The 25,019-nt window shown below is 44.8% G+C and overlaps 1 protein-coding gene across 2 annotated transcripts in view; it reads left to right on the top strand.

The window, feature by feature from the left end:
- Window positions 1-25,019, top strand: part of LOC119014314 (adenylate cyclase type 9-like) — a 38,263-nt gene that overhangs the window by 7,978 nt on the left and 5,266 nt on the right. The window contains exons 2-9 of one of the 2 annotated variants that reach the window (XM_037089351.1): window positions 17,462-17,637; window positions 20,122-20,235; window positions 21,299-21,555; window positions 21,715-21,817; window positions 22,523-22,731; window positions 24,014-24,173; window positions 24,454-24,596; window positions 24,759-24,794. In XM_037089351.1, coding sequence (XP_036945246.1) covers window positions 17,462-17,637; window positions 20,122-20,235; window positions 21,299-21,555; window positions 21,715-21,817; window positions 22,523-22,731; window positions 24,014-24,173; window positions 24,454-24,596; window positions 24,759-24,794 — 1,198 coding nt within the window. The remainder of the gene's footprint in view (window positions 1-17,461; window positions 17,638-20,121; window positions 20,236-21,298; window positions 21,556-21,714; window positions 21,818-22,522; window positions 22,732-24,013; window positions 24,174-24,453; window positions 24,597-24,758; window positions 24,795-25,019) is intronic. The other variant, XM_037089353.1, reaches the window with a different exon arrangement.

Raw genomic sequence — 25,019 nt, 5'->3', positions numbered from 1 at the left:
GTGAATGATATTGATTGCCTATAATGAGGCTGTCACGGGTTTGTTTATTTATGATGAGGCAACGCAAGACGTTTTCATGCCATCTGGATATCAAAGAAAATTAACTGAAAGCCAGGGGTTGCGCAAGCTACAAAACAGCAGATGATATTGTATTCTGGGCCACGATATTAATTTGTCCCAATTCCTTGTCCACCTTTAGGCCCTCGGAGCAGTAATTGATTAGCTACATTGGAATTGATTCGAGCACAGAGCAGAATTTAGCTGCAAATAGTCCCGGTGATGAATGTTCTGTGTCTCTTCACTCTGGCCCTATTACTACATGCTGATATTAGTTATCGGGCGAGGCATTTGTGCTTCTGGGAGACTCACATGCACACATTAACGCTCACACATCCCTTCCCCTACCCTGCGAATGCTTTTCCGTGGGGATGCGCCGTCAGCCAGCAAAGTGTACAGCATTTGCCTGAGGCTCTGTGGAGAATCACTTATAATGGCTGCTACCTGTGACCTTGACCACGATAGATGAGGCAGGTTTTCAGGCAGCACTCAAAGATGCAGGAATGGAGGAAGAGAGGCTTGGAGAGAACTAGACAGGGAGGTAGACGAACTGCAAGAGCTGGTAGATTTTTATGTGTGACACTTTTTTTGAGATTACATCAACCATGATATTGACACAGATAACATCTAGCAAGTGGAACAACAAAAAAAAAATAGCAAGCCAGATAATATTAGTCCATCAACAAGAGGTTCAGCTTGGCATCTGCCTTGAGCATTACATTTTTCGGGAAACTCTTTCAAATGGCTAAAAGGTAGCCTGGGATTTAACTTGTCTTTTGCTTGGTGAAATCTTTTTCTCTTCTTAGCTTCCTCTGTCATTGTCCTTCTTGGTGTCTCTGTCTCGGTCATGATGTCCGTAGAGACTGGCTGAGCTTGGTTGCATTGCTCGCTTGACTGACTCTGTTTCTATTAATAATAACTTCTGGGTAGAGAGCCTGTGCATCTCGCATCAGCTTACATTTAACTGTCTTTTATGTGATGTTATTTCAAACTGCTGAGGTCTAATTCATCTATAATGCATGTTTGATGCTTTCATATCTCATTAGTAACAGCACCTAATGTCTAGTTGGGGACCTAATTTATCTTTACATGTTACGCTTACATTAAGATGTGGCTGTTGGCAGAGTCAGATAGCTGCATGGCCAACTGAGCTAACTGGCTAGAATCAGCTACAGTTAGCGGCTACTTTAGCAACAAGTAAAGCTTTCTGGCCATCAGAGAACAATGAAAATCACAGAGATTTCAGGCAAGGCAGCCAGGGGACCTCAGAGAGAAAACCAGAGAACATTTCCCATTTTTCCGGTGTAACATCAGGTGTAGAGAACTAGCAGTGTGTGGCCAAATATCAGGAGCCCGGGTAGCTGATTAACTCAGCTCCATAGATTCGTGTCTCCCATCATTCTACTCTGATTGATGTCCACGAGAAAGAACTTTCATCATTAACAGGTGAGAAATAAGGATGGACTGTAGTGCTGCTGTCACTCATGGGCTCTCATTATTTTCCTTTTGGAAGTGAGTCACATGGCACAGCTAGCGGTGAAATGTGTTATGTGTGGTCCGGTATCAAGCATCAGATCAAAAATCTTGATCGGCCGAGCTCTATTCCTGTTAAAGTAACAAAAATATTTTGAAGCTGGTATTTTAGGGTAAAATTGTTAGATAATGTTGCTTAAACTGTTGTCCAATTCTGCCTTCTTGGACTCCAATGGATGGTGGTACTGAAGAGCAGAACTGCGGCTGCAGTAACTGGACCTCAGTATTGAGCTCTAGTGTGAATCCCAAGGAGAGAAAGGGAGGCTGTACTCATGTAAGCCACCGGGTTTCGCATCTAAAGTAGTGTGTGTGTGTGTGTGTGTGCATGCACGCACTTTTGTGCTGTCAGTCTACGCACTGCTTCACATGACAAAAAAGTTAAACGGATTGGCTTCTTCACCTTAATATACACACAGCTGTCGTCTCTGCCTGCCAGCAATCAAAATACCTGGCATAATTGTCGTCTAGACTCTTGAGCCCAAATCAGTATGCACACGCAGCATTCATACCTACTGTAGAGAGACAGGGGGGTCGATAGTGAAGTGAGGTGCTCTGTGTGGAGTGGCTTACTATTGGAGGGGCGGACACAGAGCTAGAGTATGATTAGGCTGTTTGGGGTGGTTTATAAAAAAAAAAAACGGTGGTAAACACATCCAGGGATTACTATGACACAGCATTCTGAGTTCGGTAGCAGCCCTCTCATCTTCGGGAGGCTGCCAGGGGAACAAAACAGCCAGGGGAGACTCTAAACTGCCGTATTGTATTGCAGTGACCGACCCGTGCCTGGAACACCTTGGCTATGTATGGTAGATTACAGCTCTGCCAGGAGAGTAATGGCATAATACATCACACTGCATTGCACGGTATCTCTCTGCGCTGTATCTCAAAGATTCAGCACGGCATGGCATCGACGCCTGCGGCAACGCAATCTGACCATTAATCATCTGTATGGGCTTATCGCGCAGAGTTAGTCTGCAGAGCTTCAGGATCCCTTGTCATGCTCTGCAAAAACATGGAGCCATCGTGGCAAGGTTATTGAAGGTCTATGATGTGGTGATACAGCCGCAGTTGTTTAGGTTATCTGCTGTGTCACACTGTTACTCAGCAGTTTGAACTACCTGTGCTTGTCCAGGAGGACTGTACCGCAAGGGTATTGCTTACAGTTTCGACCCAGCAGCAAGCGAGCGAGCAAAGATTCTACTCAGGGGTTTTAATGAGTTTTTTAGATTAACAGCAGAAACGTGGGAAAGCAGTTTATACCAAAGGGCGCTAATAATCTTATCGGCATGGCCCAGTGAGCTTTCTATTGAACTGATACCGTTTGAGATTTTCCTCTAAACGTCTGTGTAACCTGTTGTGCACCTCTTAATCCTGACAAGTGTCAGCAGACCCTGTAAACCTCCCAAAGGGGACAGCTGTCCTATTGGCTCAGTTGTGAAGTGTCCTGCCTCTATCTGCTCTGACAGAAATGACCCAGGGCGAGGTGGATGAGAGAGCCTGATATCAGCGCCACCGCTGTCTGTCTGATAAGGAGTCACACGTGCGAGCAGCTGACACGTCTGAGCCTGTAGAACAAACACAGCACATGTAGCATGTGGCGTAGGACATGCAACACAACGTGCCGTCTAACGCACGCTGTGTCACTTTGCTCAGAGGCCTCTTGCCTTTTTAATTCTCTAAGTTAAGCACACACAGCAAATCGATATCAGTTTGTGCGGACAAGGGATAATGTTCAGGTGACCCCTCATCGGTTGTAGGGTGGAGGTATTCTCTGTGGATCCTGATGCTGCCGACAAAACTGTGTTTTACAAAGCCACCAGCACTGCAGCAGAGTTGGCATCAGTTGAAAATATTGTGATATTGTTGTCTTAAGTGCCACATTGCGATGTTGTAGTTTTAATAAAGCAGTAGTAATAGTAGTTTTGTGAAGCTGTGGTGAGCGTGCTGTAGACTTTGCCTGATTTCTATGCCTCCACATCGACGGTAGATGTGGCCACAGGCGACACGTCTTCGGTTGTCTGTCCATCCTTTCCGTTCTTGTGAGCACTGTAGCGCAAGAGCACCCGGGGGGAACGTCTTGAAATGTGGTGTGAAATGTCCACTATGACTCATAGAATAACTGATTTGATACATTTTATTGGCTGAAGGTCAAACAGTGACCTCACAAGATGCATTTTTGGCAATTACTCAACAATTCATATGATGAAAATGACAACTGTCCTATAGGATAGAATAATGTTAATGTTAATAAAGTTATTCTTCATCACATCAGGAACTACAACTTGAAGGCCGCGCGAAGGCCTAAAACAGAGACAACAGATCCTTTAATTGTACCCAAGATTTTCTTTTGTGTTTTGACCTATAATTGTCATATTATCACATTTTTGCTTGTGAGCTGAAATAACTGAAAAAAGGATTTGATAAGTCATCCCCAATTTGTGGTTTGGTTTCAGCCGTTTCTCAAGCAAAATAAAAACAAAGTGTTATTTGGATACAGCTCATTTTAAAGTAAGGACTAACGACTTTTCTCTGTTTTATTACCTCTGCCAAGGAGGCTATGCTTTCACCCGTCCATTTGGTTGTTTGTTGGTTGGTCAAGCGTGACAGGATGACACAAAACTACATAACGGTTTCCCATGAAACTTGGACTGAGTCTTTTCACTTTCTTTATCATTGTGAGACCTTTTTTGTAATTTCTCAGGCAATAATACATGAATCTTGATCTCGCAAAGATCTGTCATATTTTGATGGCTGAGTGAGTAAAATTTGATGCAGATAGGGGGACTGTGTTTCGGACTTGATAGTGGAATGCTATTATAGGTACAATGTAAACTGAATACTGTTGGTTGGACAAAAAAGGGACATTACAAATTTTTTTTTCCAGCATTTCAAAGCCCAGTGACAATAAACATCAATCTGAGTTATCAAATATGCTGATAGATTAATATATATATGTTGTTTCAAATGAACATGTTTGATTTGGTTGACCTAGTTCTACAAGTGAATAGAGTCCTAGCTGCGATCGTTTAACACACACAAACTGTTCATTTACTCCCCGAGGCCATTTGCTATGAAATGTGAAATGGGAGAGTAATGTGCTGTGAGGTTCCACGATTCAGCTGCTCCATTAGCCACCATTAAACCAGTGCAGGTGAGCTAATGCAGTGCAGCCGAGCGTCGCTTTGTTGTGTGTCGGGGGTCACGTGGCCGATATTTACTTTCTTGTATAATCAGTCCATTACTCACAGAGGTTATGAGTGGTGGAGGATGGCGGGGAGTATCGATGTGCAGGACAGTAGACGTCATGATTCAGCTGTGGTTCTTCGTATTCTCATGTCTTAGCCACAGTTTTCTTTCTCTCTTTCTTTCTTCTTTTTATCTCGCTCCTGAATAGAAGAAGCATGCGACATGATTACCCACAGATTGGGGTCTTTTCACGCCCGCAGGCGACCAAGAAGAAAATCGTATTTACGGTGTCACAGATACAGTAATCTCGTGCCATCTTGATAGTGTAATGCCATTAGTATAACGTCGACATTTTTCAACAGAGCCCGAGTTTGTAGAGGAATCTTCTCGCTTCTGCTCTCTCTCGTTCATCGAAGGCAGTGAGCCAATCTGTTATCAGACGGCTGAGGATGTGTGCTTGTATATCGTCCTTCGAAACTTAACTATCCTTCCTGAGGATGGAGGAAAACGGTTTTGCGAGAGAGCGGTTGTAAAGAGAGAAAACTGATAAACAGAGTGAGACAGGAAGATGGATAGAGTTGCCCCTTGAGGTTCACCCTGTTCAGGGCTCCACCTGGCTCACAGTCGCAGCACCAGCCTCCGCACAGCACGTGGGAAAGGACGTTTCCCATCTTCGACAACACATACACAGGCACACACACGCACTTACTCCAGCTGGGTCCGCCAAGGCTAATTGCCATGGCAACGGGCTATTGAAAGGGGCGAGGGTCAGCTTGAAAACTGGAGAGTCTTTATAGATGGAAGGACTGGCACTCCGACGGGGAGAAAGGGGGCCAAACTGACTTTATTCAGCTAAAATCCTGGCTCTCGCATTGTGGTGAAAAGCCGAGCGAAGGCCTATTTTTGTGTGCGACCAGCCGAGGATAAACTGAAAACGCGCTGTGATGCTTCGCCACCGCAGCTCTAAAGGACACCTACACAGATACAAATTGCGCACACTCTGATTGTCGGAGATGTAAGCCTTGAAAAAAGTGAAGGAAATGTAAAAGCGCTTCCGTGTGACGGCACTCTTGTTACTCAGACGTCGAGGTGCAGTGTGAGCTGAGCTGCACATGGGGCCGCGCTCGCTCTCCTTGCCCGCCGTGCACAAGCTCGGGTGATAAATTGCTATCATGAGTCATTGATGCATCCTAAGCTTTTTCTCCCATGTGATCAAGGGTACAGCAAATGCCAGCGCTCCTTCTACTATGGCGCACACACAAGACTTCGATGACATTGACAGATGGAGCTCACTCTTGAGGTGACACTCACAGCAGCCCCCACCCACCCTGCGAGAAGTGCACACTCACAGGCACTTTTTTTGCGATTGGCGTTCAGGAACACTAAATGCAAAGACCCACACATGCAGCCGGTCCGTGGAGCTGTAGTGTCTCGTTAGTGGGCACAGCGGGAGAGTGTGTGTGTGTGTGTGTGTGTGTGTGTGTGTGTGTGTGTGTGTGTGTGTGTGTGTGATAAATGGCTTTTTGCATTATGAATGAGGGAAGAGGACGGGGAGCCGGTCCACCCTGAAACCTGCTACAGCACTCAGCCTACATGGATCGACTGCGCATGTTTGTGTGTGTGTGTGTGTGTGTGTGTGTGTGTGTGTGTGTGTGTGTGTGTGTCTAATGTACAGTTAAAGTGTGTTTTCCTCTATGAATTCCTTTGTGTCTGTTGTAAAGACTTGCCTGAGTATTTTATTATGAGGAGTGCAGACTGCGAAATGAATTTTTAGAGTGTCTGAGCCCAGTTTTAGCTCTCTCTTGCTTTAGGAGTGACGAAGCCTCACATTTAGAATTGCTTGTCCCTCACATTCCCGTGTCTCTCTGGCATTTCACCCACACAACTACCAACTGGAACCTGAGCTACCTTGGGTTCTGATTAATACACCTGCCATCACATACTGTAGCTGCATCCCCTTGCAGCGCTCGAGTACAGGTAGCCAAGGTCACCGCCATTCCGTTGAACCCCATGGGACTTTGTTTCAGAAAAATATGTATGACAGTGGATGGAAAGAGACAAATAATACCGGATAATGGAAGTGGCGTGACTTCGGCACTCTATATGTGTCATTTGGGTTCGGTCAACTAGCTGCTGTCATTGCCAGCGGCTAACATTTCGGGACCAGGCTATTTAGCTATTTGGAGCCAGGATAATTGCTGGAGTAAAAGTACTCATCCCAAAAGTTACATCGCTGATGCTTGAAATGTTCAAGTTTAGCTGCTGTGAATGCTGTCCTTTTTTTGCAGTTAGAAATCTCCTCCCACCTCCCTGCGTCACCACATAGATGCGCCGCGGTAATCGTCAGACATGGCAGCAAACGGGAGGAAAACTGTTGGAAAATAGAGCTGTTTAACAGTTGTTGGAATAAAAAACTGTATCATTTACTTTTACCACTGGGGCAGCTGTATCTCAGGAGGTAGAGTAGGTGTCTAGTAATTGGAATGTCACTGGTTCCAATCCTGGCTCCTCCTAGCTGCATGTTGAAGTGTCCTCAAGCAAGATACTGAACCCCAAATTGCTCCTGATGAGCAGTTGGCACCTTGCATGGCAGCCTCTGCCATCAGTCTATGAATGGGTGAATCTGACAAGTGTTCTAAAGTCAGTAGACTGGAAAAGCACTATAGAAATATGAGACCATATACAGCAGTATCTCAGGTCTCTCTTTCTTCAACTGTTTTTAATGTCCTGTAGCGAGTGACGGAGTTCAAGCTGTTCCCAGCATGCTGTTGAAAAAATTGGGTCCCATCTCAGCACACTCCATAGCGAGTACTTGGCGACGCACTGCTAATATAGATGTGTTGTGGATCACAAGAGCTCACACTCGACACTGCACTTCCTCAGCCATACACCCACCAAGTGTGAAATTGAGGGGCAGAGATGCAGTATATTCACATATGCAGGCAGCCAGAGACTAACCTTCCATTTCAAGTTGATTGAAATTTATTTCAAAAATGGCCTGATTAATGCATGAGGCTGCGAGTGTTTGTGTGCACTCGAACAATCAGTCAATAAATCAGTCATTTAACAGAAATCTCAGCGATGACGGCTCTGTTTGCTGTGATGGCTATGGCTGCTGAAATATTCATACCAACAGTTTGCTGGTTACATGAACGTTAGTCTTGATTTCGTCTGTCACAGTGTCGTCTGACTTTTTTTGACTGGCACTTTTGGTTTTGGGCTTTTCCTTTTGCAATTACTTGCACCAAATAGGGAGACTTAAAGTAAAACAGAAACATTATTGCTAATGTAAAAAAAATATATTTCTATTGGACATTTCTTGTTACTTAACCAGTGGCTTACATACCTAAACACCAACACCTCTCTACCACATGGTAACAGCAGCTTCAGTGTATAGCTGTGGTTGGTTCCTGTCTCAGACTCAGCTTCCTTGCTGGCTGCAGTGTGGGACATCCCTTCTGTGTCCCCTCCAGCTGTCAGCTGATCCTCCATCCACGTACTTTATCGCCCCAGGAATCCCCCATGCTGTCACTCCTAAAGGCCATTGCTGACTTACTGCATGTATTGATGTGTGTGTGTGTGTGTGAGCGTGTGTGCTAAGTACCTGTTATATTCCCGACAGAGGTCATTCCCCATCCTTTTATCACTTTCAATCTGTCTCCATCCGTGTCACGCCTCCTTTCTGCCTCCCTGTTTTTTTTTTCCCTGTTTTTCTACCCTCCATCTTGCTGCTGTCTCACTCTGTAACTGTTGAGTAGGAGTGCTGCCTCCGCTGTTTTTGAAATGACGCCTTCATCAACAAACATTACAGCAACACTTATCTTAACAGGCTGCATATCAAATTGTTTCCGGCCCTTCTGTCTGTGCTTGACCATGAGATTTAATGAACCCGTCAGTTTCCACTTTATAAGCGGATGCGGGTCAGCGGTGCAAACAGCCGTGTGTCTCTGTTTCAGGCAGCGCTTTCTGTGATGCTTTTAGGTCCGCAACCTGATTTGCCCCAGCTGTATCTTTGGCCTACTTTCTTTTGAGTTTCCCTCGAGTCCTCGGAGAGTGGCTGGCCAGAAGGTCCGGCGCATTTTTATCACTGACCCCCAGTGACGATGCCATTACGCAAAACGTTGAGCAAGGCAAACTCTGTGGAGTCAAAGCAGGAGGAGAGGATGAGAGGGAGGGAGATGTTTGTCTGTGTTGGCTGTGAGCTTTGATCATTTACCACGGAGCCACAAACTCAGTCACTGTTTAATCGATATGTGGAGCGCTGCTCATAGCTGCCGGTCAATAGCGTGTCAGCTCGACATAATTCAACATGTGAGGAAAATCGAATTTCCGTTAGAGCCTGGAAATGTCACAGAAAATATGTGGTTTTGTTTTGTTCCCACTCCTGCCGAGAAATTTATAAGAAAGTGTCTCCTTTCAGTGGTAATTTTCTGCCTTTTTTTTTTGTAAAGATAAAGGCAGCAGAGTGAGAAGGTTGTGGGCTGAACCAACTGAGGGTTAATATCATCTTGAAGAAGAGAGACACCATTAATATTTAATAATCACACCGCTTGTGTAATGTGTAAAGGAATTAAATAACACATAATACAATGACCTGCTTGTAAAAGTACATTTTAAGGGGAGATTTGAATCATAATTTTTAATACCCTGAGCTGGAAGTGTTGCTTTTCCCCTACATCCAGTGCTAAATGGACCATTTAAAAACTGACTGTCGTCATGAAAATGCACCTTCACAAAGTCGAAATGTGGCAGTTTTGCATAGCTTGGAGATGATTTTCACAGGGCAATGACAACACCAGCGAGTCGTTAAGATTTCATGCTGTGTCTCCGCTCCGAAGGGCTTAAATATTTTATTAAAAAAAGTGAAAGCCTGAATGGGGAAAAAAAAAAAAAGATTTCATATCTATTTTAAAAAATGCAACGTGGATCACCACTATAAAAACAAACAAACAAAAAAAACACTGAAACATATTGAGCAGGAAACAAGTGAACCAGACAGATGTGCTGAACTGCAGAAGGAGCCATATGGCCGGCATTATGGTGGAGATGAAAAGAGTGTCGGGGGTATTAGCATTCAGCGGGTTTGATGGAGGAGAGCAAGATGGTGCAAAAAAGATGAGGTGGCGAGCGAGGCTGAGCTTTTTCGGCGGGATGATGTCAGCCACGGCAATCGTTCGCAGGAAAAAGCGCGGTGACGAGGCAGATGGATATTGGCTCGGACAAACAGACAGTGAGTTACAGTGATTGACAAAAGAGGGAGAAAACACAGGCCACTGAGCAAAGGATGAGGTGGGGGGGTGGTGGGGGGGGGCTTAAAGATTTTGGAGGGATTTCAACTGTATCTATTGTTCTGCCAGCAGACCATGCCAGCCCAAGACCGTCAAGGATGGAGGCACAGAATACAGAGCGAGCACAGAGTGAGACAGACAGCAAAGCGAGAGTTAAAGACTTTGGAGTGATGTCAAGTGTGTCTATTGTTGACGGGGCCGGACTGAAGCCAGGGGGGGAGAAAAAAAGCACACCGGCCAAATATGGAACTTTTGTTTTCGTGCCACCCGTGTTTACAGCATCGAGGGGGACAGAAAGAGGGGAAGGATATCGACAGATTTGTTGATTGCAACAGGAAGAGAGACTCATTGCTGCTGGGACAGTGTGTGTCCGTGTGTGTGTAAGCAGAGAAGTACTCTGACGTAATTCACAGTTCAGAGACATGTTTTTGTCCCAAACCTGGAGAGCTAATGTCCTGAGAAAGCCCAGGTGGTGTGCAGGACTTGCTGTTTCTTTTTATGAGCTTATATAACTGACACCAAGAGGTCACCATGGTTTATCTGGAGTCAGTACTGTATTAGTTTAGCTGCACGGCAATGAGTTATCCAGTTTATATTCGAGTACCGCTACTGCACAGCACTATGTTTACTTATACAGTATAGTTTATCAAGCGTATCGACATTACAAACCATGGCTTCTGCAGTGGTTCTTAGCAGCGAACGTTTGCGGTTAGGAAAACCGCTGCACCAGAGGGGAATGATAAACATGAGGCAGCGAGCAAGAATAATAACAGGAAAAAAGATGCAGGAACGCTCACCGATTTCATATATCATCCTGCAACAGCATGCCAAACTGAAAAAGGAAAAGTCCACCCAAAAATGAAACTTCAGTCAATGTCTAATCACCCTCGTGCAGATGGAAAGACGGATGAAGTTTCGTAGTCCACAAAACGTTTCAGAGTTTCACAGCAAAACAGCAGCTGAGCAGTTGAGCTTTTGCACGCACTTTAGACGGGGTGCAAGCTAAAATGTTAAGCTTGGCAAAAAATTGTTTAATTAACACTTTTTCAAATAAATTGGGGACCTCGGGGCTTCCAGAGACTTGGATTACGCTAGACGAGCTGTATGAGGCCATTTTACATTTTTTCCACTAGTTTTTTTGGGGGGTTTCAAAACAAGTACCCAAACTTTACCTGAAGTTTCATCGGCATGAGAGCGAGTAGATAGCGACTGAGTTTTAAATTTTGGCTGAAGTTAAATGTGAAAGTCATTAGTAGGAGTTCGTCTGTTGCAGTGTTTTATTTCTCCCTCTTTTTCAGGTTTTTTTTTTGGTCATAATTTACTCAAACTAAAATAAGAAGAAGTTCATTTCATTTTGACAAAGCAGACCGTAACAATAAGGTGGCAGGGTCACCACCATAGTGTAATCTTATAACTGTGTTTATTTCATATTGCACCATCACTGTAGATCATGATCTAATACTTTTTTCCTGGAAACTCAATTTTGAAACCATTTTCTGGATAAAATAACCAAATGGCTTTTTTGGCTCGTGCAGTGAAAGAAAACCCTGTAAAAGTCAAAGCACTTCATCACTGATGCCAAAAAATCTTGCAAACCAAATATTTCCATGAAGCGTATTTCCAGGAAGCTCATTGATTTGCAAATTAGCCAACAATGGCCTCATCAGTGGGAGATAGCTGAAGAGCAGCTACCTTGGTGGAAACAGTACATCAGAATCTCTGCTGTTTTTACGGCACTATTTTATCTCCCGGCCTTAATCTCCTTTAAATCCATCAGAGGCGCGCTGTAATAAAACATTGATAAATTACGGCGTTGGATACAGGCCCGGTGCACATGTAAACATGAATCAGCGTTTTGCTCATCGTGTAATCATCTTGTTTATGAATGTAGTAAATGGAGCAAAGTGTGAAACATCCGCTCCTCTGTATCATTCATTCAACACTGTTATTGGCTGCTTAAAGCGTCTCTGTTCGACGTTCTCCGACAGAGGAGACAGTCTCCCCTGATTTGACGTCGTGAATAGATTCTGCTCACCTTCTTAACATGCCCTTTTTTAATGACTCAGAGGCGACCTGTACACACGACGAGTGCAAAAGATAAAAATGAAAAGGAAGGTCGACGATCGCCCTCCCCCACTCCCGCTCGCCCGTGGCTATGGAGACGCACACAAACTCCCCGCCTCTCCTTTACTGTCAGAAAAGACAGCGTGAGTCCCTGGGTGATTCCTCATGAAAAATGTATGTGCATGTCTGTCATGTTTTCTGACTGAATGGGTTCACTCACAGACGGCACATGCGCAAGTTTTCGTTCCACCACCACCAATCAACTCAGGGACTCAATCTGTCCCCTTCCTCTCTCTCAGTCCACTCTTTTATCCACTTGAATTGGCACCACAATCTCTGCGATGTCTTCCTCTATGAGCCTCGCTGCAGCAATAAAGTCCTTCTAAACAACCTGTCACACTGGACAGTTTTCCTCCTGTTGCACCTGCCCTTGTCCCCCCCTAGACAGGGACAGGATGTACAGTGTATCCCAGGACTGGGACGCAGTGGAGGGAGAAGAAGGGGGGCTGCTTGCTGGCAGTGCCAACTGGCAAGGAGAGCTGCCGGGCCCAGCAGGGCTGGTTTCTCTGCACCACCTGCTCCACTGGCCTCCTGCTCTGATACCTGGCCCAAGAAGGCAAACCTGTCATTACTGGAAGATAATGTGTGTGTGTGTGTGTGTGTGTGTGTGTGTGTGTGTGTGTGTGTGTGTGTGTGTGTGTGTGTGTGCTGATCCAAGCATATCTGCCAACTCTCCTACCCTCTCGCCGTTGCCCTCTGTGTTCTGCTGCTTTTATTAAGCCTCCCTGGGATAGCGACATTTGCTGCTCGGTCCCACTTGGGTTGCAAATGGAATTTGAAAGGAAAGGTGTTGCTTTGAGATAAAAGATCAAAAACGGTCATTGTATGGCTAATGTACCTGTAGCATGTGCTTTTAAGAAAAAAAAGAAAAACTAAAAATCTGAATCTATCTCTCTCTTCTCCTGCGCATCTCCAGGGTAGAATTTGATTTATTTTTTCTTTAAATAACAGTTTGGCCTTCCATCCATTTATTCCCCCACCCCCCCCTTGTGTTCTTTGCTGGAGGACAGTTTAAGGTTGTGTCTTTGGCGCTTGGTCATTTACATTACAGCTAATAAATTCTCTTTGCTCAGGGTCAAACCAATCGCCAGAATAAATGTTAGCTAAGTGCGTTCCCACAAAACCACAGAACAGTTCAAGCTGTGCATTTCTTATATCGCAACTTATTTTTGTGGAGGTTTAGATTTTCACCGTAAAGACACACTGGTTTGTCTCCACAATTACTCTATTATTGTAATGGGGAGTTTTGATATCCTTGAAAATAACCAGTTTTGTCCACTTTTGCAACAGTTGCCTCTAACTCATATGACAGCTAATTATTAAACAGGTAATGTGAGTGTGAAATGGCTTTTTTTTGTACAAATATCAGTCTGGTACATAGCCTATGCCAAGTACAAACTGTAGAGGTTAACCACGAACATATCCTGGGCTTTCAGGGCCACTTGTGTGTTGCACTCACCTTTTTTCAATGTACGTTTGATTCGGCACACCCAAATTCTTCCCCTCTTAGCATCGTGCAAAGAGGAGTTCAGGGGCGGCCATTGTCCCAGAAGAGCTCGGACGTGCCAATGAGAGGCAAGAGGAAGGGAGGAGTAGAGGTGTTGTTGGTTTGCAAAGTGCTTTTCTCATGTCGCTGTCCTCTGTCCTGAACAAAAGAGCCTGGAGAGGGAGATAATGTGACTGGGCTCTCATGGGGAAAGGTTATCTACTGTTCCCTGTCAGCTGATAGCACAGGACAGGACACTTCAAGTCCCATAAGCCTCCTGCTAATGATGCTCTTCAGTTAGCCCAGGGTCACCGCAGATAAGAGGGACAAATACATGCATGTGTATGTGTCACAGATGGATATTCAGACACACGCAGCTGGAAAGAAACAAGCCACATCAATTGGAATAGGCAGCATGAAGTCTTCTGACCTTTATCCCAGGCGTGAGGCCTTCAGAGCACAGCTGCATTCTGTTGATGTTGGACGCTGTTGAGGCAGACAGTGGATCCAGCTGTTGGTCAGGCAAGTTTATCAGCAGTTTACTGCCCGACAACACTGTAATGTTGGCTGCCTAAACGTCGGGGTCGTAAAGGACGGGGGATCGTCCTAAAGTGGCCAGGCAGCGGGCGTGCAAACATCTGCAGACACTTAAACTCATGTAACCCCTCCCGCAAACACACACAGAATACATACGGTGCGGCACACCGCTGCGAGCCCCCCCTGCAAGTCGATTCATCTTGCTCTCCTCAGGCTGTCGGGGCGCTGAGGCGAGCCGTCTGACCACAAGATGCGATCAATCTAACGTACATCATTGTTAACCTGTGAGAGGGAAGGCCGAGGATTCCTGTGTTTGAGCATGGCCCGGGTTTCTCCTCTTTGGCCGGACAAAGGGAGAGGGCGCTGAAATGTCTGAGAGGGAGCCAGCGACACATTGATTTTGATACAAGTCAAAGCCTAACAAGAAGCGATGGAGGGGAGCAGGCCGCAGCTGACCTCCTGTCCCCGTCGTTTCCCTTCAGCTTTGAGATGCTCATGTTTGAGATTTTTTTTCCCCGTCTGTATTCATGACAGGCACCTTGTTTTTAATCGACTTTTTATAAGTGCATTAAATATTGGGTCATTATTGCTTCATCCACTATCAGTTCTTCTCTGCTCTCTCCACTGTTCGCCCCTACTTGCCAGTGATGTGTTAGTGCGCACATTATCTAGCCCTGAAAGACTTCATTATCTTTAATAAGCTGTTGCAGTGTTGGGGAATAGAGGCCGAGTGGTCCAGTGATTTCTGTTTTGGTGGATTTGGCTCGGTTCCCGCTTTATATAGTTTCATTATTACTGGGCAAGCACTATTGCTTTTATAGGAGACATAGAATTTGCATTTATCGTGACTCTAAATATATTAATAAATAAAACTGTGTGACTCACAAAGTAGTAGTTATGAGTGTTTCAGTCCGAGACGAATGTGAGTGTCTCTTTGACTCAAATGCTCCCAATCTGGCTCGTAGAAAAATCTCAGTGAACAGACGGGAACAAATCACACTGAAGCTGGGACGTTGTTTGTCATTTCTTTGCTACTTAAGATGTATTTACCTGTTGTTACTTACTTACACAGGCTGCGAAAACGACTGTGTGTCATTTAAAGTCACTTCAGACAGAGGAGGGAGAAGAGTAACCCCGCTGACCCATGAAGTCAGTGCATGTCACGTTAGGAGGCAGCGATGGATTTGATTAGCAGACAAATGTAATCAGTGCAGTGTGTGTGTGTGTGTGTGTGCGTGTGTGCGTGCGTGTGTGCGCGTCTGCATTTCTGGATCCGGTCTTTGAATCTCGGTCACACTCGCACAATCTGAAAGGCAGTCGAGAGCTTCCCTTCGGTGTCCTGCTGCCTCTTCTTGCTGCATCACTGGTGCGAGGAATTAGTTCTTTGTTACTGCTGTTTGCCGCCCTCATTTCCCATCCCTGAGTCCTCATCCACCTGGCTATCGACCCAGCTACAGCGCACCCATCCATCTACACCTCCGCTCCGCTGTGTGTATATCTTTTTGTCTGGGTGTGTAGGTGGTTGGAGGGGGTGTATTTATTTATTTATTTTTTCTGTGCACCCTTATTGCCCTTGTGTTTACATCGGCTCCTCTGTGTGCGTGATTTCTTATTTTTCGCCGCGTATGCATGCGTGTCGTTGCAAATACGACTGCGTACCCTTTGTGATGAGCGTGTGGTCTCTTTGGGAGTGTGTGTGTGTGTGCGCTTGTGAGTGTGCGTGTCAGAGAGTGCAGCCCCAGGGTGGCTCAGCAGAGGCGAGGCAGTGGCAGGCCTGTCTGAAGTACTTAGAGGAGACAATGCTCAGAGCCCAAGGTTGTGGCTTCACTGACAGTTAAATTATGTGGCTAAGCACACGGTCACAGGTACTTACCTAGACTGTTGACATACACACACACTGATATCTGTTACTGTGGCTGTGGCTTGTCATAACAGTTCTGGCAAACATGGGAAAATATGAAAGGAAAGTTAAGATACAAAAGTTTGGTCTCCTTTATCTCAATGGAGTAGTAGTGCAAAGCACTTCAGGTGTGTCTGTTTTGTTTCCCTTTTCCTATTTTATCTGAACCCCCTACTTCTGATATGTCTTAATATGATATTTATGCATCATTGCCTTTAATGTGTTATTCCTTGAACATGCATACTTGCATCCAGGATGATATTTAACCCATCTGCCTCTACTGGAAATCACTTTGGGTCAACTCCTGTTGTTTTTTAAAAGTGCTGTCTAAATGAAACAAACTCAATATGATTTGACTGTCTGAGCAACAAAGTTGGCGACACAAACCTGAACAGGATGTGCACCATATGTCTGCAATGCTCATTAAAACTTGCTCTGTTGGAGCGTCCTGGTGACCCACTGGTCCGAGGCTGCAGGAGAAGAGGTAAAGGAAATCTCACTGGGATCGTGACACGTGCAGGTTTGCATGTTGAAAGTGAAACGCCTGCATTGCCATGTTTTGTGGGCAAACTGGTCGGTTCAGAAGGCTAATTCTTGGAATTGCACCAACACGCATGTTACTTGTAGAAGTAATGGTAGTGATAACAATGCTGAAATTGAGAGGACGCAGGTGTTCAAATATTTGGCCTTGGCCTGCTGTGCCTGCTGTGTCATGGTCACAGAGGGCCTCACCTGCATGAGCTTCACATGGAGGGTAATGCTTTATAAGAGTTACCTAATAGGTAGTGAAGACTTATTACAAGTGCTTAGAGGGTGATTATTAACTACATGTATTAACAACAGCATGATAAATGTGATTGTTGTTGATTAGAAGTCATAAGGACTGATAAGAGGAAATAGATGGGAAATTATGTATGGGAGGATTTCAGCACCTCTTGAGAGAAGTGTCGGCTGTTCATGTGTGGTGCTGGTCTCATAAGCAGCCTCATCTCTAATGGCTCATCCATCTAGTTCCAGATTTAAAAAAAGAAGTGCCTGACACCCCGTATTTATGAACATGTTTATGGAAACAGGACTGACTCATGTGCATGACCTTGGCTTCCTCAGCTGGGAGATATTGATATTCACTGCTTCTCCCTCTCTTGAGTCTAGCTTCATGCCAGGGACCTGCTAATATAATTCACAGAGGGAGCTCATCCTGCAGGGTGCTGGGCCTCTGCTGAATCCTAAAAACAAACCACCGAATACCTTCGTCCACACAGGGATGCCTAAACCCAACTCAGGCCTGCTTCAGCTTCATCTGATCTGCCAGTGATAACACTCCCCTCTCTCCTATTTCTGTCTCCCCAGGCCTGAAGACCTACCTGATCTCTGGCAGGAAGGTGGAGCCGCAGTCCCACTGCGGCTGCTCTCAGGTGGGGTTGGCTGGGCACGAGCACGCGGATCCTCACTGCCCCGCTGCTTCTGGGGTGCACACGCCCGACGGAGCTCCTTCAACAGGCACCCTTCCTCCTGAAGGTGCTAAGGTGAGCGCCCGCTATCTCTGAGATAATTATATGAAACATTAGCCGTGTTGCGGAGGAAGTTAAGTATATTTGTGGTATCATCTTTTGGTTGCCTGAGGAGGAACAGTGAGCTGCATGTTCTGCTTCAGCCTCTTTGGTGTTCATCTTTTTCTCTCTCCATGTACTTTCGTTTATGTGGGTGTATTCGAAGCTTTGATAGATATTTTTCTCTTCTGAGTGGAAAAGAAAAGGAAATGATTGAATCCTTGTGGTTCCCGTGTACCTGAATTTGTCCACGTTTCATGTAAATATTCAATTGTAACTGTAGGCACCCTGCGAGGTTTAGAGCCGTGTGTTGATTTCCCTCTTCGCTTTCGGTTCTCCTGCATGCATGAGCTTCCATACATCCACGTCAACACGGAGTTATTTATATAGCCCAAAGCACATTGCCGCAGTGGGCTTTACAACCTGTACAAAGAATGACACCATCTGTCCTTAGACCCTGATTCAAGTAAGGAAAAAATGGAAGAATAAAAGTGGATTGTTCAGCTTGGGCAATATCCAAAATTTGATATGAAGATATTCTTCCTCCCATAGACAGTATTACCTGTTCCAGGTGATGGACGAGGTGAGACAACAAATTGGTGGTGTCGTCCCGTTCAGTTAACCCCCCTGCTTATGGCAAAGACGAAACGTAGCCTCATTCAAATCCCTTGGCCTGCCATTTTCTTCTGAAATATTGTCAAATCGGCAAGCTGGTGTTAGACGCTCCTCCCTTTATGTTTGTGAAAACACGTGTGTGTACATGCCGCCATGTCAGGCCAATTAACTGGTCGTATCCCCCAAAATATCGACAAGCATGGCCAGCACTACAGTGTGACAGCTCCGTGTGCATTTTCTTTTCAAAATAAAAGCCTGAAAATGATTTAATAGTTGTTCAATATTTGATATTGTGCAAAATATTGTATATATGGGGGAAAATATTCGATAATATTTCATGTCAGCTCGAGCCTGTAGATAGTAGAATATATGTGAAGAGTGTGGATCCAGTAGGATGACCGAGCAGGCCGATGCATGGCCGACCTCCTCTTAACCATAGTGACTTGGAAGAGGACATGCCACACAAGATAATCAGCAAAACAAATACCAGAATGTATACGCATGACAGCAAAACAGATACACAGAAAACAGAAGTGAGAAATGATCCATGAGGGGGCCCTAAGGGTACAAATATGATTCAAGTCTCGCATATATGTGGCACATTCCTACAACTGCGTGAAAAGAGAAGGAAAAGGAGGAGGACAAGGCTCGGAGAGGAGAATCTTAAAACTAAACAATGACATCTTATTAACTCTGCAATGCAGACGCTGGCCTCCCCAGCAGGCGGCCTACACAATAAGTGACCCATCATCACGGCTTCCTCATCAACCCGAACATGTCGGTCCACTGCCTCCCTTCTTAGCTCTGCCTTCAAGGGAGATTTCTCATTTGCTTTCAAATTGTACCACCAGGTCATGGACTCGCCAAACACATTATTCCCTTATAATTACCCTCAAATCCCTGCACCGCTGTGCCTTATATCCACCCCAATTAATCCTCCCTTCTCTGTACACATCTGCACCCTGTGATCCCTGCACAGATCTTTCAGCTCTCTGCCAAGCTAGTCGGAGGGGGGAGGGGTGCTTTGGGAAGGCAAAAAGGAAAAAAAAAAAAGGAGGAGCAGGGAGACGGGAAGCCCTTCTCAGGTCTCTCTGGCTTCACCTGATGAGTCCTTCATTTACAGCGTCTCGTCGCCCGAGTGGCTCTCACACAAACACAGTCATGAGGGATCACACTCAGCGATCTTGAAAAAGGCTTAATGACATTGGAGTGTGAGAGAGAATCTATTCTAAATGTTAGCGCGTTTGATCTGGCATGTGTGCACACAGTGCGCGCTACCTCTACATGGTGTGTAGGGGGCGTTTTCTGGATGCCCACTGCACTGTATTTTTTGCATGTCTGCCATGCATCACACAGTTCTCCTTCGCACAGACACAGTCTTTCGCGCGCTCACACTTTTCATTCTCTTTCAAGTGGAGGGGCGTGATGAAAATAAAAGACCTTGAGCCCGCGTAGACCTCCTCTATGCCTCTTGTTTACTCTCCAACTCCCTTTTCGTTTCGGAGGGCCCTGCTGCTGCTGCTCCTGTTAGTGTTGCCCTTATTGAAATGAGTAATGTCAAGCCAATGGAATGTGTAAGACGATTGCAAGACATGTCACGGCATCCCTAGTTTGTGTTAAAGTGACAAGTCTTGTCTTTTTGCTGCCACGATTCTGATTCGTTTTTTGTCAGTTTGTCATCCCTCGAGACTCTTGATCTCGATCTCTGCCGTCTTTTCATGTTTCTCTCCGCTCATATGCCTCCCTTGATCTGCGTCTCTCCCGTTATTAATTCTCTTTCTTCTCTCTTGCCTCCATATGCTGCATCTCCCTCCATACTGCCTCCCGCTTCCAACCTCCCTGCAGTCTCCCTGTCTATCCTGCAGTGTGGTCCTGGTACCAGGGGAGGATCAGGTTCTGGATGAAGGAGGAGCGGTGCACAATGGCCGCCATGACGATCACAAGACCAACAACAGCAAGGTTATCCCGTTGTTGTTACCTGAACCAAACTGATGAGGCTTTGAAGGTCCAGCGTGTAGGATTTAGGGGGATCTAATGGCAGAAATTGAGTATTTTCAATCCCAATTATGTGTTCATTAGTGTATAATGAAACATATAAGGCCTGAAACAAAGGCTGACTGTTGCTTCGCCTCACATTGGCCAATCAGTGGCCAACAAGCTTGTATGTTAAGCATTTGCTGACCATTTTCATACCACTTTCGCTTAAATAGCCACTTATAATTGAGAGTATTACTCACAAAACGTGGCAAAAGTCACTGGCATTGTCAGCTCAGGTGTTTTGATGGTTGAAATCAGGGACTACTTCAGCAACAGCTTTCCATTTTTTCCCTCTCTTTCTCTTCTTGTGCACTTACTCCCTTAGCTATCAGCCAATCAGAGTGATTTCTCCCACCAAAGGACTCTGCTGCTGATTCAACATGCTCAGTTGACCGGAAATCGCTGACACACTGCAAAAACTAAGGCCCCAAACGCTCACAGATGACCCAACTTTGGCAGACTGCCTACCTGCCTAGTGTGTCACTGGGTTTAGATTGAGCCTGTTATATCTACAGAGAGAGCACGTCCTCTTCCACGGAGTCTGCTATGTTGCAGCTGAAACCTCACCGCTGGATGCCATTAATCCTTCCCACTGGGAAGGATTCCATTTGAACTGTTTATCTAACATGATAAATGTGTGACTTTTTTCAGTTCAAAGAAGAGTTTTTCACTGCAAATGTGTACTAACACTGTAGTATTTATTCTGAAGTTAGTTTTTTCCATCAAATATTGGGGAATAGTGAACCATCTCTGGTTCTGTTCACTCATGCCCTGAGGCAAAATTTAAGGACAAAAAAGTAGTTCACAGAATTAGAACACGAGTCCCAGATAAAGTGTGCTACAGACGCATGCATTTAAAATTGCCATGATTCTTTGGCTTGATATCAGTGTATCACTGCTGACCTATTTCCAAAGCAAAGACCCACTATCACCTCTTCTTTTTTTAGCTAATTTAGGTCTTCTTTCTCCCGTCTCTTCACTGCAGGACTCTTCAAATCTGAAGTGCTCACCAGCTGTGTCTGCAGGGCGCAGCCCCAAGGCTCTGAACGGCCTGCTCAACCCTCAGCTGGAAGCCTTGAAGAACAGCCAGACATCACTGTGTGAGATGCTGCAGGAGAAGGAGAAGAAGACGTGGAGTGGAGGAACTATGGGCATGGACCACTCAGCGCTCATCCCTCTTCGCTCCAAAAACTTCAGGGAGAGGAGCGATGCTCACTTTGTGGACGTTATCAAGGAGGACAGGTTAGAATATAATATAATGATGGAGAGTTGATAAGTTAGTCATAAACTGTCATCAATCTTTGTTGTTTATCTGAAATGTTTAGCCAATTTGAAAAAAAAAAAAAAAGTTTATTGTAACACATGAAATCCCAGCTGAACTCTCCTCTGTGCATGTGACAGCCTTATGAAGGATTACTTCTACAAACCTCCCATAAACAAGCTGAGCCTCACCTTCCTGGAGAAGAGCCTGGAGTCTGCGTACCGGATAAGCTACCAGGAGGAGGTGTGTATGTGTACGTGTGTATGTGTGTATGAGCTGTTTGTATGCATGACATAATGGCACTTGTCTGCCTGTGTGTTTCATGAGTGTACATGCACAAGTGGGTTTATTTTTGACTTTATGAACGAGTGCTATAGCTTATACAGTAGTTATCTTTGGTCTGACTGTGATCTGAAATCGTCAGAGTTTCACAACTAGCAGAGAAAAAACTTTGTATTCATCCCATCTCTGCTGTCTCCACCTGTAAGAGTGACATGTTCCCTGCGTTCGTGAATGTCTTTCTACTTCTCTGTGTGTGTGTTTGCTCTGCGTGTCTGTGTTTTGTCTGCGAAGCCTGTTTGCACTGCGTTCTGACCAGACCGGTCAAGACTGCGGCAAAGAGAAATCACTGCAGGACCTTCGGAGTAGTTTTGTATTAGGTTGTGATGTCCTCTGCTGGTGTAAGCTTAGAAGTGCATCTTATCATTCTCAAGGCTGCAACTGTTGCTACATCATTAAGTCTAGAGTCTGAGCAATAATGTGGAGAGATTTCAATGGAGCCTTACTAATTAAGACTTACAATTACTGATTATTATCTTGAGTGAGGATCTTTTGTTAATTCATGTTCTAATCACATCTTTTTGATTGTTTCAGTTATGTTGTGTCCCCTTCCCCCCTCTCTCTCTCTCTCTCTCTCTCTCTCTCTCTCTCTCTCTCTCTCCTGCCCAGGTGGAAACCCAAGCAGTGGTGCAGACGTTCGCCAGTCAAACATTTAGTTCTTTCCTGGACATGCTGCTGTGCTGTTCAGTGTTTCTGGCTCTCTCACTGGCCTGTTTCCTTCAACCGCTTGTCAGCCAGCAGAGTCTGTCCACAACGGCGCTCATTTTGACAGCTGTAGCCACCCTGCTGGAGGTTACAGCTCTGCTGATAGCTATACGGTGAGATACTGGGTAAAGAGAGGCGGGCCATGAGCCAGATCCAGCCTGCAAGACAATGTTGGGAAGAGCCCCCCCACATGTTTAAAATGTGTTGTAATGTCCTGTTATACATTTTTTGGGTATTTTCTTGCCAGAGGTTGCCTGGAGGGTTTCACTTGGCCTGCCAGATCTTTCTTGCAGAAAACTGTTAAATGAATCACTGTATATACATTATTTTTGTGACACAAAAATAATTTTTATTCCGTTATTTTTCATAATCTGAGCTCAGCGGGTGACGCAGGAAGTAAGTCAGTTAAGGGACGTCATGTCTGATCTTTAGCAATCTACAACTAACTTTGCAACTTGTCAACTTTAAAACATCAGTTATGACAGCAACAAAATGCCCATTACTAGTTTGAAAGAATCCAGGCTTAGAGAAGAAGAAACTGCATGGAGGTAGGACAGCTTGAAGACAGATGGTAAATTATTATTATAACTGTTTTGGTGGAATTGAATGAATTGGCTCCCTGTCTCATCTGCAAGTTTCTCTGGGAACACAATGTCAAGGAGCACAACTGTTAAAAGATTGGGGGCAGAGTGCAGGGTATGTGGAAAAGGGGAGGGAAAGAGAAATTGCTCAGCTTTGATTCAGCTTTTATTTGGTAGAATTAGTTGTTTTAAAGTAATTTGTTAGTTTCAGACCCCTGATAGAGAGGGTGAAGAAACTGAACCGTTGCATGCAGGATAATTGGATTATCTTTACCTCCTTGAAGTCGTTAGATAACTGCAACTGGAAAGTTTATCTGATGTGTGTTAGGAAATTGTGTTAGGACGATTAGTTTACACACCAATCACCTGGTCATATTATTGCCAAGTGCTTTCTGATCTCAAAATTTCAAACAGAGATACAAAGATGGTCAAGGGGATAAACAGGAAGGTCAATGTTGGCATGGATACTCACCTGGACAACAGGGAAGTCTTAGACTGGGATTATTAGAAATGTTAGACTTGGAGCAAAAGTGCCAAATTATGTTGAGTGATTACATGTATTTGTTTCGTCAAGTCGGTGATTTAGATTATTCATCCATTTTTCATTGAAACCTTTATTTGAACTGGAAAGGGCCAAAGGAGCTGAGCCCTCTTTTTCAGTGTCACAGCATATACCAACACAAACTACCCATTGCATCCAGATGTATAAAAGTCCATAGTGGATAAAAGGCAGTTTATAATTATTTTCTCCGATACATCATGATAATCTCTATATAAATCACGGCTCACTGTTTTGTTTTGTTTTTCTCTCCAGTATGACTTTCTACCTGGACACCGTGCTGCACTGCACTCGGGTGCTGATGACAGTGATTTCAGGCTGGATCGCTCGTCACCTTATCGGAGCCATCCTGGTGTCCCTGCCGGCTGTGGCCGTCTTCTCACATGTCACCTGTGACATGCATCTCTCCATCCAGGTGGACTATTAAATTTAACTTTTTTTTTCGTTTACAAACTGACCTCAAGGGTCCTGAAAACTAGCACTGTTATTTGGTTGCTGTCTTCATAGCAGATTTATCCTCTCTCTCATTCATACTGTTAAGAATCTCATCTTGTGCTCATAAAACTTCCACCTCTGACTTTATTACATTCAGCGTATGTCTTTTAGTTGTGGAGCTATATTAGTACAGTGTAATTTATGTGTGAACTGTAATGGCTCTTTTTTACTAACGACTCTGTGCCCTATATTTTCCCCAGCTCAACATGTTCATCTGCTGTGCTGTCATCATAGCTATCATTCAGTACTGTAACTTCTGCCAGCTCAGCTACTGGATGCGCTCAGTCCTAGCGACTCTGGTGGGAATAGCGATGCTTGCCTTGCTCTTCAGCTCCCCCTGCAGGTATGACCTATTATGGAGACAACGAAAGGACGTTTGTTTTTGCTCAAAGATTTGCCAGATGTGATATTATTTAACGTGTGTTCAATATTAGTGTAGAGATAATGTGATATACATTGGATAGTGATGCATTAACGGATGCTGCTTGTGTTTTATCTCTTCCAGTGTTGCTAAGAGTCTTTTTAAGAGAGAGTTTCTCTGGTAGGTACAATTATTACTGTTAGCAATGTTAGTGTCCAAGTTTGCACCTGCTTATCAACCAATAAGGTGTATGTGTAAGTGTAAGTGTACATGTCTGTGTACGTGTATGTGTACGTCTATGTCTACGTGAACGAGTGTGTGTATGAGTATGTGTATGTGCCAGCACTCGGCTTATTCATAAAGTTGCTGCAACACAAGCAGACCACAGAGCTGACAGCGGGACTT

The sequence above is a fragment of the Acanthopagrus latus genome, chromosome 23, assembly GCF_904848185.1.
Source record: "Acanthopagrus latus isolate v.2019 chromosome 23, fAcaLat1.1, whole genome shotgun sequence".
In the NCBI taxonomy this organism is placed as follows: domain Eukaryota; kingdom Metazoa; phylum Chordata; class Actinopteri; order Spariformes; family Sparidae; genus Acanthopagrus; species Acanthopagrus latus.
The sequence above is the reverse complement of the archived record's forward strand: the minus strand, read 5'-3'. Positions and strand labels throughout refer to the sequence as shown.